We start from the raw sequence: 13454 nt of genomic DNA on the forward strand, positions 1-13454 counted from the left end.
TTTTGAATTAAATGCTGACTATGTATTCTCATTAAATAAGTGTTCAGTTTCTTATAAGTTTTGGGTATAATAAACTATTAATCTATTATCACCCAGGTAACAAAAAAAAACTCCATCTATTATACCTAAAAGTTGTCTGAATGAAAGAAACCGAAGACATATTTTCTTGTGTATTGTTTTGATATTGTGTAAAATCTATGGGCAGCACGGTGGCACATGATTGCTCAGTGGCCAAGTGCTTAGAGTGTCCGCCCTGTGATCGGTAGGTCGTGAGTTCAAACCCCGGCCGAATCATACCAAAGACTATAAAAATGGGACCCATTACCTCCCTGCTTGGCACTCAGCATCAAGGGTTGGAATTGGTGGTTAAATCACCAAAATGATTCCCGAGTGCGGCCACTGCTGCTGCTCACTGCTCCCCTCACCTCCCAGGGGGTGAACAAGGGGATGGGTCACACACACAATGTGTGACAATCATTGGTACTTTAACTTAACTTAACATGTGCTTCACAATACAAAGGTCCTGGGTTCAATCCTCTGGCCTCTCTGTGTGACGTTTGCATGTTGTCCCTGTGACTGCAGGGTAATCCGGCTTCCTCCCACCTCCAAAGACATGCAACTTGGGATAGGTTGATTGGCAACACTAAATAGGCCTGAGTGTGTGAATGTGAGTGTGAATGTTGTCTGTCTATCTGTGTTGGCCCTGCAATGAGGTGGCGACTTGTCCAGGGTGTACCCCGCCTTCCGCTCGAATGCAGTTGAGATAGGCTCCAGCACCCCCCGCAACCCCAAAAAGGACAAGCGGTAGAAAATGGATGGATGGATGGAGATGAGTCTGTTTGTTTTTTGTAGAAATCTGTTCCATGTTGAGCATATAAATGAAGCCATATAATTAATAAACATTTGATATACTTATATTTTTATATTCGAAATAGTTGTATTTGTATCTCAGTAATAAATAACTTAAGCAACATCTGAGGAGCCGGCCTCTTTTTAGGGAGCTGAGCCAAAATTCCCTACTACATTACTAGTTCTTGTTATGGAGAATTAGAAAATAAAAAACATGCTGATGTGACTCACACTAATCCAGAGCAACAACATAGACGTCACGCTGTTTTAAAAAAATATATTTTCAGCCTTCCATCCAGAATCGGTTGTGCAGTGTTTATGTGACCTTTGTGTGTGTTTGGTCAGCAAATAGAGAGGCAAATCAATAGGTCTGATTGAGAGGTCATGTAGGAACATGACACTTGGAGGACCACCAGGGATTCCATTTGATTCTTGATTATGTCTCCTCATGACCCCACTGGGCCCTGTATGACTAGTACTGTTCATCATAAAATAGGCTGGTGCAATAAATCTTTTAATTGTTATGTATAGTGGAATTTAATTGTATTCTCTCCATGCTTTATTTTTGTTATCTACAACAAGGGAAATGGTGTTGTCAATACAATGAAGTAGAGAAACATATTTCTAAAACCCCTTGAAAACCATTTCACCAATTTACATTTCAGGGCTATTTTTTATTTTATTTTAGAAATAAGACTAAAAACAAATGTACACTGTAGAGGACACTCGTTCTCAGAGGCATATAACACATATTTTACCCAGATTCCATTATAAACCCGAGAGAAACTTCTGCTTGCACACTCCATCATAATCAATTCTGCCACAAGACCATGTGACATGTTAATCATTTGTAACAATCACTTCAAACTGATAAAACAAGGTCATAAAACTCCTAACATGTAGATCATTTTGCGCCCTCATCTCAGCAGAGTTAAACCGACTAGTAACAAGTAAAAAGCTGTTATGAAAGGATAAGCATGGATTAAAAGGAAAATGATTGCTGTCAATAAGAAGTGGCCCCAACAAAGACAGAGAAGCAAATCAGCACCAAACTTCTTAACAAGTGTTTCCTTAAAGACAATTTCTTGGTAACGCGTGCCGTAATCCCCATGCTCTAATCCATCTTCAACTGGTCTAAACAACACAATGGATGAAAAGCAGGAGAAAAGGGGGTAAAACCTCTTTACTTAAATCCTATTTCTTAACCCAATCCAGGCCAGATAACTACTTCACTTATTTTCACTGAAGATTGGCACAAGCCTCGTTGCTTTCACTTGTCTTAAGTGAATCAGATGACTTGGAAAATGAGACGTGTAATTTAACATTAATAAACGCAGTGATGGAAATAGCTTAGGTGAAAATCAGTATTAGTAAGTGTTTAAAGTATATCGTAAGGTTAAGACCAAAGAACCGTAATTTAGACCTGGCCCAGATTTTTTTTTTTTACCATGAACAAAATGCTTTTGTTCTACAATATAAAGGTACTATGTGGGGTATGTGGTACTAGTCCCCAGGGTTTCTACGTCTTTTAGTTTGTCAACTTTGAACTTAAAGGGGAACTGGAATTTTGCCTATCATTCACAATCCTTAGTTAAGACAAGAACACATATAATTATAATTTTCATGCATTCTAAATATTAACAAAATGCTATTAAAAGTCCACTTACAATGGAGGCTATGGGAGTCGCTCTATTCTGCCTTTAAAAGCCCTTAAAAACATCCAAACACCTCGATTAAGGTTTTATATACACAATGTAAGTATATATGTAAAGTATTTACAGGCACATGTATAATTAGATTTATAAAGTCCCGTTTAGATGAAAAAAACCTCATAATCCTTGCGAAGAATAGAGGAGTGGAACCAAGCGTCATTTTGTGTCTTTCTCACCATTTCCTGTTCTAAATTGGCAGTCAAAGTGTACTAACTTGTCGGATTATGTCCTTGTCCTTCTACTATCAATGTGAGATGCATTATTTATGATTTGTAGATTAAACTTCCACAAGCTCTGACGCGAGAAAGCAGCTCACCAGCCGATGATGTAAACATAGGCACACACGCTAGTGATCACTGTGCTGCTATAAATAGTTTGTCTGTGTTAGCGCTTATAACAAAAAAATCACTACTTATTTGGTTAACATTCAAGTCGCAAAATGTAAATGGAGTAATGTTGGTGGTTTTTGAATGGTTATTTATTGGGTTTTACGGGCAATCTCCGATTGGCTCCGCTGTAAGCAAACTTTTATTTACGCTTATTTAGAGTTAGAATGCATTTAAAGAAAACAACTGTCATCTTGTCTTTTATAATGATTGTGAGTGATAGGCAAAATTCCAAAAAAAGGGCAGTTCCCCTTTAAAGGGCCCCTATAATGCTGACAACATTGGCACTTATTTCCTAGTTCAGGACCTAAAAAATATGTCTATTGGTAAAATTCCCCCCAAAATAGGAACAGTAGTAATTTAGCGCTTTTTTTCTACAAGTTTCAGTATATTTAGGCGTGCCCACTTGTAAAATGTGGGCATGCCTGCATCAGTCTGCTGACGTTGCCTACAGAAGATTGAAGGCAATTTCATATCGTGTAGTATGTCTTTTGGTAGCATCTCGATCCCAAATCACGATATTTTCACATAGAATTTGAAAGAATTATCAAATATGTCTGTCAGATGTATTTCCAAATGATGGAAATATGAGGAAAGTATGGACCTCTCCAGTCAAATGGGTGGAACCAAGCGAGGGGAGTGTAATTTGCAACGATCATTTGAAGAAGAAGGGTTTTTATCTGAGTTTGGATGGAAACATTTTTAAAAAGACTCAAGCCAAATGCATGCGTTCCCGAAAACCAGGAGCACTCTTAAGGGGAGAAAGACTGAGTCAGAATCTGCAGAAAAACTGATAAAGAAGAAAGAAAAGCAAAGCCGGCGCTCAAAAATGAGAAAAATAGAAGACAGCCAGTAGTGTTCAATTTTGCGTCCTCTTCTACTGATGTTTTCCTCTCGATGCTTGAGGAAATGCTGAATGAGCACAGTGATCTGCAACGGCACAGCCTGCAGCCAGGGCCTGGTCAGAATCGGCCTTCCCCTTTTCGGGTTGAGATCCGTGATTTGGCAGTAATTGTGGCGTTCTTCAAGCCATGGGCGAAATCTCAAACTCAGAATTTGGATCAGAGCCGCAAAGAGGCCGTGTTTGTCCAAACAAGTGTCAAATTCAATAACACATTATATTTCCAGGTTATTTTAGATGTATTTTTTGCTCATATTGTTAACCATATCAATTTTGAAGTAATCATGGACCAGGGCGACAAAAACTTGCAATTAAGTGGTCATAATAATAGTTTCACATGCTTATGTCCACACTGTCTGTGAGGGGAAATGGGCTCCAGTTCTATAGATGACATCACATCGATAGGGAGCGGCATATTGAGTCTGGTGATGTAAAGGGGGCGTTCCAAGTACAGTTAGTTATCTACACATTACTATCAAAAACTAATTGACATTATGGGAAATGGCTGCCAGATTCATTTACAGGAGCAAAATATAGATGAAGAAGTAGGGAAATTTTAGTCATTTGGACACTATGGGTCCTTTAAGGTCAAAATCTATTTAATTTAAACTAGGGATGTCCGATAATATCGCCCTTCCGATATTATCGGCCGATAAATGCGTTAAAATGTAATATCGGAAATTATCGGTATCGTTTTTTTTATTATCTGTATCGTTTTTTGTTTTTTTAATTAAATCAACATAAAAAACACAAGATACACTTACAATTAGTGCACCAACCCAAAAAACCTCCCTCCCCCCATTTCTTTCTGTTATCAATATTCTGGTTCCTACATTATATATCAATATATATCAATACAGTCTGCAAGGGATACAGTCTGTAAGCACACATGATTGTGCGTGCTGCTGGTCCACTAATAGTACTAACCTTTAACAGTTAATTTTACTCATTTTCATTAATTACTAGTTTCTATGTAACTGTTTTTATATTGTTTTACTTTCTTTTTTGTTCAGGAAAATGTTTTTAATTTAGTTATCTTATTTTATTATTTTTTTAAAAAGTACCTTATCTTCACCATACATGGTTGTCCAAACTAGGCATGATAATGTGTTAATTCCACGACTGCATATATTGGTTGATATCGGTATCGGTTAATATCGGTATCGGTAATTAAAGAGTTGGACAATATCGGAATATCGGATATCGGCAAAAAGCCATTATCGGACATCCCTAATTTAAACTAATAAATGAAATTCATTGAATAAAATGGAGTATAAATATAAAGTAGAAAAACCACAAGTATATAGGAATGTAAACATCATCTAAAATCGAAGATAATCATTGTAATAAATAATAGCTGCAGTATACAATTATACCGTAAAACCAAATGGAAGCTAGCCATCTTGTTACATTTCTAGTTAGTTTTGGTTTGTTCGCATTTTTTAATAATAGTTTAAATTATTAATTAAAATGTTGTTTTCTAACTCTGCATATGAGAAGCAGTGTGAGGTAGGTCTCCCTCTGTGTCAGTTGTACTGTCACTAAGCCTGGCTTGAAGGGTGAGGTGGTGGCCAGATTTGTGTCAGAATGATGTGCTCGCAGGGACTTTCCTATCTCTCCCTCTTACACTGATTGACACTGATACACTGACGCGCGACAAAACAGGCTCGTGCTGCATGTGTGTTACTCACTGTGTGTGTGTCTTTAGGGTGTGTGGTTGATGCAGACACAAGAGTGGGGGAAAGCGGAGGGTTCTGTGTTAAGTGCACGCGAGCGGGCGTGTGGGGTGGTGTGTAAATAGTCAATAATAGCAGACACTTGTCAGCCCTCTACTACGTACACACAAAGCCTGTGCTTGGACCATTGTTGTACTCCGCCTGTCAATGCCCACCTCACCCGCCCCAAACTGGCCTCTCAAGCAGAAATAATTATGCCTATTGTGGCTCGTGCACACACACAGACGACATGCACGCGCGCACACACACGCTTGTTCGTGCTAATTAACACACTCTACCTCGTGCCTACTCAACCTGAGTAAAAGATGGCTGCCAGCACCCCATCTGTTTCTGCCTCACTCTCACTGGGTCTTAGCACACAGAGGCAAATGAGAGAGACGCAATCAGGGAAGGAAGCGCACACAGTCAGGCGAACACGATGCAAAATATTATGCAGTTGCACAGCAAGTGGAATATTATGGTAGATAAAAATCGATTTTTTTAAAGACTGAGATAAGGTTTTGCTGCGTGTGCCTGCATACATGATATCAGCTGCACAATTGCAGCCCGCACACACACACACACACACACACGCACACACACACACACACACACACACACACACACACACACACGCCATGCCTGCTGTGTGCCACATGGGACAGGGGCTTTGGAGGGAACATGTGATATCAGGGGTTGTGTCCCATGAGCCTTGGGGGACCGCATGTGCTCCCCGGCCTCCCCTGTCACACCACGTCCTGCACCAGGGCGGTTTGCTGCCGCAGAACCGAGAGCAGCCTTAATGTACCGAGTTAATGTTTAATGACTTCTCCCTATTCAAGCAGTTTCATGTGAAATCTGGAAATGGCTTTATTGTGTTAGATTGTGCGCTGGCTGGCTTGAACATTTGTTCTCCCTAGAAGTGAGTGCCTTTGTAAGACCGGTGTTTACATGAGTATGCGGCGTCCTAGACAAGTGTTTCTATTAATGTATTCTTGTTCTGCGTGCACAGGCAACAGATTTACCAACACGCTACGTGTGTGTGTGTGTGTGTGTGTGTGTGTGCGCGAGTGTGTCTGAACACACTGATCCTCCCCATAATTTGGATCTTAGGAAAGCAGTATGAGATTTTTAGCAAACTAGGCAATAACTATAGTAGGCAGTGTTTCCAATACATTAATTTACTTGTGGCAGGCGGTCACAAGTAAATTTAGGGCCGCAAAGACGAAATAAAAAAACAACAAAATCAAATGTATTTTCTTAATTTTTTTGATATTTTGCAATACAGGAAAGTAGTACTTGACAATCCAGGTTACACAGTAAATGTGACTATGTTATGTGTTTAAAATTAGAGTTTGAGATTTGAGCAACAGGATTCCATAGCTGACCACGCACACACGCACAGTGCACTGAGTGCAAAGAGCAGCAGACAGGCCTAGTAGTAATACAAAGTTAGCATCAATATTTGTTTCCACAGAGTTTGGTGACAGTATACCTGTGTGTAAAAATGCACTTGCTGATTCATGTCAATTTCGTTCTGTTAAAATCTCATTTGTTAAACATTTGTACAAGTTTAAAATTATCGCAATGCTAATGTTCGTTAGCCTGTCATTGGCTCGTCTATTGTATGTCAGCATTAAGCTAGCGGGACAAGATAAAGATTCGCCTTTAAATATATTTATAATTTTTTTTAGCTTTTTTACAAAAAATACATCTGTCATTGTCAATTATGCAAATTTCATGATGATGTCACATTGATACCGCCCAAGCCACACCCAGGCGGCGCCCTCACTACACCCCTGGCCATGCCGTCGCCCCCACAAATAGATTGCCACTCTGTCGGAAACACTGGTACACTGTGAACCCGAACAGTTCTACAAACTCATAACTATTGCCGTCAACTAAACCCAAAGTGAGTTAATTAGTTCACCCGACACTGAAACATTAAGTTTTCCTAACGAATAGTAGCGTTTTGAGTTCACAGCGGTTAGTAAGTGTAAGTGAATACTGTCTCTCAACTTGAAAAGTCTAAGTTAACGGGCGTGCGTGAGGGGACGTGACGTCTGACGTCACTACCCCTAGCGTCCGACGTCACGTATCCAGAAAATTCAAGATGGCTGGACGCTAGCGGGGAGCGAAGAAAAGTGGAATAGAGCGTCAAAAAACCCACACAACGACGGTCATTTTTCAGCCGTGCTATTGTAAAATTGTCTTTTATCTGTGTTTTGTGTTCCGGGGGACCCCGACTCCAGAATTTTAAAGTTTTGCGCTTGAAGCCGGTGAGTAACGGAGTAAATTAACGTTTCAAAAGTTCAATACAGTTAACTTAGGCTATCTTTTGTTAGACGCTGTGAATGTGTGTAGGATACATGCTAAGTAATAGTTAATAAAAGTAATTGATATTTAACATTTCATGTAGAAAATATCTGACAACTCCACATTGTTTTTACACCTAAATATTTATATCTGTACAGGTGTTTGCAGAGTTTCATCGTATTACAAATGTGAATCTACGCAACCAGTTCTACTGTGAACTTGACCGCTACACACCAAAACTAGTTGCATTGTATGGACAGAAGTCCTCAAGGACTGGAAAGAGAGCAGAGGCACTGCAAGAGATGCTGAGAATTTATGACTTGGAGGTAAGTTTATGTTTGACTTTTTCATGGGGACAATGCTGATCATATGTGTTGTCATTGCAGATTGCAGATGCCTTGATAGTAGTCAGTCATCCTGCTGAATCATAGATAGATAGATGACTGTTTTTAACATAACTAAAGCATATACATTGTTATATCAGTGACACGTACTGGGCATGCTGGCATTTGTTCTTGTTTCTCAATCTAGGAAGAACATGACATCAACATGCGACACACTCTGGTTCTTCATGGACTTCCAGTGTATCTCCAGGAGGATGACACTGAATTCTACAAAACCTGTAATGTAAGTATGTCTATGCAGCCAGAGTTATGCTTCACTCTCTCTCTCACACACACGCACACAGTGACTGATCTCTCTGTGCTTGGAGAGGAGATTTGAGGAGCTGAGGAGGAGGAAGAAGGAGAGGAGGGGTGGAGGAAGAAGGAGCAAAGGAGATGAGGAGGAGGAGGAGGAGAGGGGGACTATGCATACTGTATGTTTTGGCTCTACATACAAGAATTGTGTGACATCCTTCTGGATTGGTTATAATTGATTTTCTTGTGTTTTGCAGGGCGAAGATGAAATGGAGACCACTGACACACCACTGGCGTTACTCTCTGTGGCCCCTGACTCCACTGGTTCCAGCAGCTTCAGCCCGGAGAACATATCCATCGTGATAGAGGATAAAGTTGTTATGAGCGAGCTTCCCAGGTTGGCTGATGCATTTGTGGTGCTGCTTGGTTTATTATATGCATTACACTTAGATTATCCAAAGAAACTCACTCACACATTCACATTCATCCAGAAAGTCCGGCTGTGTCTGGATGATAACAAAGCACTGAAACCATGCCTACTCTACCAGAAAAATGAGTTGTTAAAGGAGTAAAGAAGCTGGGAAATGCATGCCTGCACTCATTAACCATGAATAAATGTGGTTAGGATCAGCATCATTATTGCAGCCATGTTGTTCTACTGTTAACATGTCTGATTTTGATAGACATGTCTGTTCAAATGTTGAAAGCACTTTTGCGTATGCCCAGTGGGCTTTTTATAAGTTCAGAATGAGAGGTAAATATTTTGTTAATTTTATTGTACCGGCTTCTTGACCTCACTGATCTGAGTCAGCCCTCAGTTGTAATGATGATTCAGTTATTTATTTATATCATATTTTCTTTTATTTATTGTATTTTATTTTGTTTTATTTGTCCCCTGAAAGGGACAAGCGGTAGAAAAGGGATGGATGTATAGTGACCAAATGATATAGCTGAGATTATCATCAAACTGACAAAACTCTGCAAAACAAATATGTCTAGATTTCATACAATAACTTGGTAAGCTTGCAAAGGGACCGTAACTGCAATATCTAGCTGTTCTCAAATTGTGTTTGTGTGTGTGCGTGTTGAACTGCCTGACTCCAACAAGGATGCCAGGGGCAGAGAATTGATCAATAATGTAGCCTGTAAGTGACCTTGCCACTCAGTGACATCCATTAGTATCCACACTTGGTAAATCAGATTTATAATCTGATAGATTACATTTTCATAGGTTATCATATTCGACATTATTCGTTAACAAAATAAATATACACCAGTTCACCAGCAACCGTTTTGATTTGCTCAATTGCATCCAGCTAATAACTTTAATTACAATAAATGTTGTTTTCTTCATGCTCCTAATATTTTAAAGTCGTTTTCATTATGATGTGCGTAAAATGAGTGTGCCAGTAAACAAACAAAGGCAAACTGTGTGGCAGGTGGAGCATAGTTGGGAATCTTTTGTGGGACATCCATTTGGCCGCAGCCATCTGCTGGTCCAGTCTGCATGCATCGGTGCCACTCATTAGCTCTCTGCTGGTTACACTGACAGCTTAAATCTGTGTTCTTGGTGTTTTTTTAATAGCTGTCCACAAACTCCCCGTCTCTCTGTCACCACTCCAACACTCCGACGTCAGATCGCATATTTACTCGGGCATGCACGCATTCACACTACAAGGACGGTACAGGACAGGCAAGTGAGAGGGAAATAGGTCTGTCTGCCTGCACCCCTCCCCACTTAAAACCCCCTCACTGTCCTGGCTGGACAGGAAAGTGGGGCAGACAAGGGGACACGCACACACATATTAAAACACACACACTTATATTATCACACACACACACACACACACACACACACACACACACACACACACACACACACACTCACACACACACACACACACACACACACACACACACACACACACACACACACACACACACACACACACACACACACACACACACACACACACACACACACACACACACACACACACAGATGGAAAACATTCATCTGTCAGAATGGAACCTGTTGGACTTAAGAGGGCACAGCAGCATGATGTTATGTCTTCAACCTAACTTCCGACCAACATGTGATTGTCCAACTAGTAGGTAATTAAAGTGTCCCTCCAAAGGCAAAGTAGTGAAAAGAAGACAATGTATTTATTTTTGCAGTTAAATCAGTGCATACAAAGGATAGTACAGCAAGAATCTAAACAAACATCAACGGGACAACGGGGCGCTGTTCACTTGCTTACTATGGGTGTCCCAATACGAATTGTTCACTTACAATACAATACGGATATTGAAGCCTTAAGTATTGGCCAATACCGATGTGATATTAGCACAAATCATACTTAAATTGTGTAGTGTGGAGTGTTAGAAAAGGCTTGATCAAGTGAAAGTACTCAGAGAACAATGGTAGGTATGAAAACACTAACCTATTTATCATTAACCATGTAGAATGGACTTGTACTGTCTTTAAGTGAAGGTGGAGTGGTAATTGTTTTCTGCCGACACCTAATGGTCACAAACAATTATTCATTAAGTCAAAATCATGACACAGTAAGTTGAATGATACGGACACGTTTGTTGCTTGATACTTTCTAATCCCCTTCAGCCTTTGACTTTGTATTTGTAAGTAATATGCTGCTACTCTTTGACACCACTTTATATTGACAAATGTGGTGTTTTAGACTACAATATTGTTTAATGAAGGCAGTCCTTCTCAAATAGTGGGACGGAACCCCCTGGAGGGGCATGGTGAGGTGTTGGGGGGGCCTAAGAGGCAAGGGACTTAGAGTTTTACTGTCTTTTTTCATTCTTGAACGATAGACAAGCCTCCAGCTAGGTGGCAGCACTGCTCAAATTAATCAACAGGCTCAATCCGAAAATATGACCAAGTATACATACGAAACCCTTCAGTTTACTGGTAATAAGGATATATTTAAATAAGTAAATATTGTCAGGTTCTCATTAAGATTTCTAACTAGGGGGTGTATGAAAATTTTTTTGTTTACTTGGGGGGACGACTGAAAATAATTGAGAACCACTGATATACGCAGAGGAGGGATATGAGGAAAAAATACACAGTTCTTTAGCTTGGTGGCATGTAGGTGCCGGTGAGTTTTTTGTAGATAAATATTATCAGGCACTCAAAATCAGAATCAGATTTAATGGCCAAGTATGTTCAACACACAAGGAATTTGACTTGTTAGACTGTGCTCTTTGTTCAATTACGCCTGGTTGATTTTATCAATATATTCAAGTTTTTTTGTCGCAGAAAAAAATATAATTTTTTTTCTCCACTTGCTCTCGCATACTTTTTGTCCTTAGGAGATTCTGTCATCCACCTTACTTCCTTTTAGCTGGACACCTAGCAAAACATGGCTAATGCTAACGCTAACGAGAGCGAGACTCTTGCTCCAAAGAAAAGAACAGTGTTTTCAGTCTTTGGTGTTGTGGCAACAAGCGTTGAACAAATGACTGCACATGCCAAAGTGTTTAAAAAAGGCAGCAGCACACGGTTGGTAGAGCGGCCGTGCCAGTACCTGAGGGTTCTAGGTTCGATCCTTGCTTCTGCCATCCTGGTCACAGCTGTTGTGTCCTTGGGCAAGACACTTCACCCACCTGCTCCTAGTGCCACCCACACTGGTTTAAAAATGTACCTTCGATAATGGGTTTCACTATGTAAAGCGCTTTGAGTGACTAGAGAAAAGCGCTATAAAAAATATAATTCACTTCACTTATTCCTGCATCTGAAACCGAAGCTTCCAGTGGAGTGCGGGAAATACAACTGTTATTGAGGCGAAAAGACTGCAACAACAAACAAACTCCCGCTAAAAAACAGCTTACTGTGGTGGAATCATTTACACTAGGTATGTATGATGATCAGTGTTCTGGTTTAATGTGGCACGCTACTTTTGATGTGGTTTTATGTAAACATGACAGCGTCAGAAGCACAGCAATTTCAATGCAGGAAATATCATTTTACTAATTAAATTAACCATCAGCACAAAACACAAAAATTAACTTAATATCAAATTGAAAGAGGCAAAATCACACGCAGCAGACAACAAACACGCACACATACACGCTACTACTATCTAGGGAATAAATCAATGAATGAAGACAATCAAACAATCAATCAAAGTTTTCTTATACAGCCCTTAAAGGCCTACTGAAATTAGATTTTCTTATTTAAATGGGGATAGCAGATCCATTCTATGTGTCATACTTAAACATTTCGCGATATTGCCATATTTTTGCTGAAAGGATTTAGTAGAGAACATCGTCGATAAAGTTCGCAACTTTTGGTCGCTGATAAAAAAGCCTTGCCTGTACCGGAAGCAGTAGGGCCAACCTATCCATGAGAACGGTGCACGAAGAGCAGGGAGCCATACTCACGTTGTTTCGTTCATTGAGTCGAGTTCTTGCTGTCTTCGGAGAAGTGGCCGCAGCGTCAGAGAGCAGATGCCTTCGGAGCGTAGTTGCTTTCGACCGCGACGAGCTTAGCTTCGTTAGCTTAGCAGCCAGCTAAGTTGTTTCTTTCACCGAGTCGAGTCCTTGCTGTCTTCGGAGCAATAGGCGAAGAGTAGCAGACGCCTTCGGAGCATAGTTGCTTTTGTGACAAGCTTCAGCCTGCTATCCAAACAATACCCCCCTTTGGACCAGAAGCCATGGAAGCACATTAAATCCAGAAGTAACGCAATCAAGTGGAAACATTCAACAGAGCTGCTGTAACTGCCGACAAACTTCCACTGCTAAGCTAACAAACACAACTGAGCTAATGCTGCTCTGTATGGGCGCTGACGTCACATGTCACTTGGCAACAGGCGCTGCATTTTAAAGGCACACATGCACTCTCTGGTCTAATACGAAACACCTCTCAACTGCATAAGACAGAAGTTTTGTTTTGTTTTTCAAAAGTACCG

The 13454-nt window shown here is 40.3% G+C and overlaps 2 protein-coding genes across 5 annotated transcripts in view; one reads left to right on the top strand and one right to left on the bottom strand.

Annotated features, from left to right (window-relative positions):
• Positions 1 to 9089, top strand: part of LOC133649501 (uncharacterized) — a 33381-nt gene extending 24292 nt beyond the window's left edge. Inside the window, exons 3-5 of the mRNA XM_062046089.1 lie at positions 8038 to 8205; positions 8411 to 8506; positions 8775 to 9089. Coding sequence (XP_061902073.1) covers positions 8038 to 8205; positions 8411 to 8506; positions 8775 to 9089 — 579 coding nt within the window. The remainder of the gene's footprint in view (positions 1 to 8037; positions 8206 to 8410; positions 8507 to 8774) is intronic.
• The window catches only part of LOC133649627 (cell adhesion molecule DSCAML1-like), a 91471-nt gene that overhangs the window by 34431 nt on the left and 43586 nt on the right, over positions 1 to 13454 (bottom strand). The gene's annotated exons all lie outside the window — the stretch shown is intronic.

The sequence above is a fragment of the Entelurus aequoreus genome, linkage group LG05 (genome assembly GCF_033978785.1).
Source record: "Entelurus aequoreus isolate RoL-2023_Sb linkage group LG05, RoL_Eaeq_v1.1, whole genome shotgun sequence".
NCBI classification, from domain to species: domain Eukaryota; kingdom Metazoa; phylum Chordata; class Actinopteri; order Syngnathiformes; family Syngnathidae; genus Entelurus; species Entelurus aequoreus.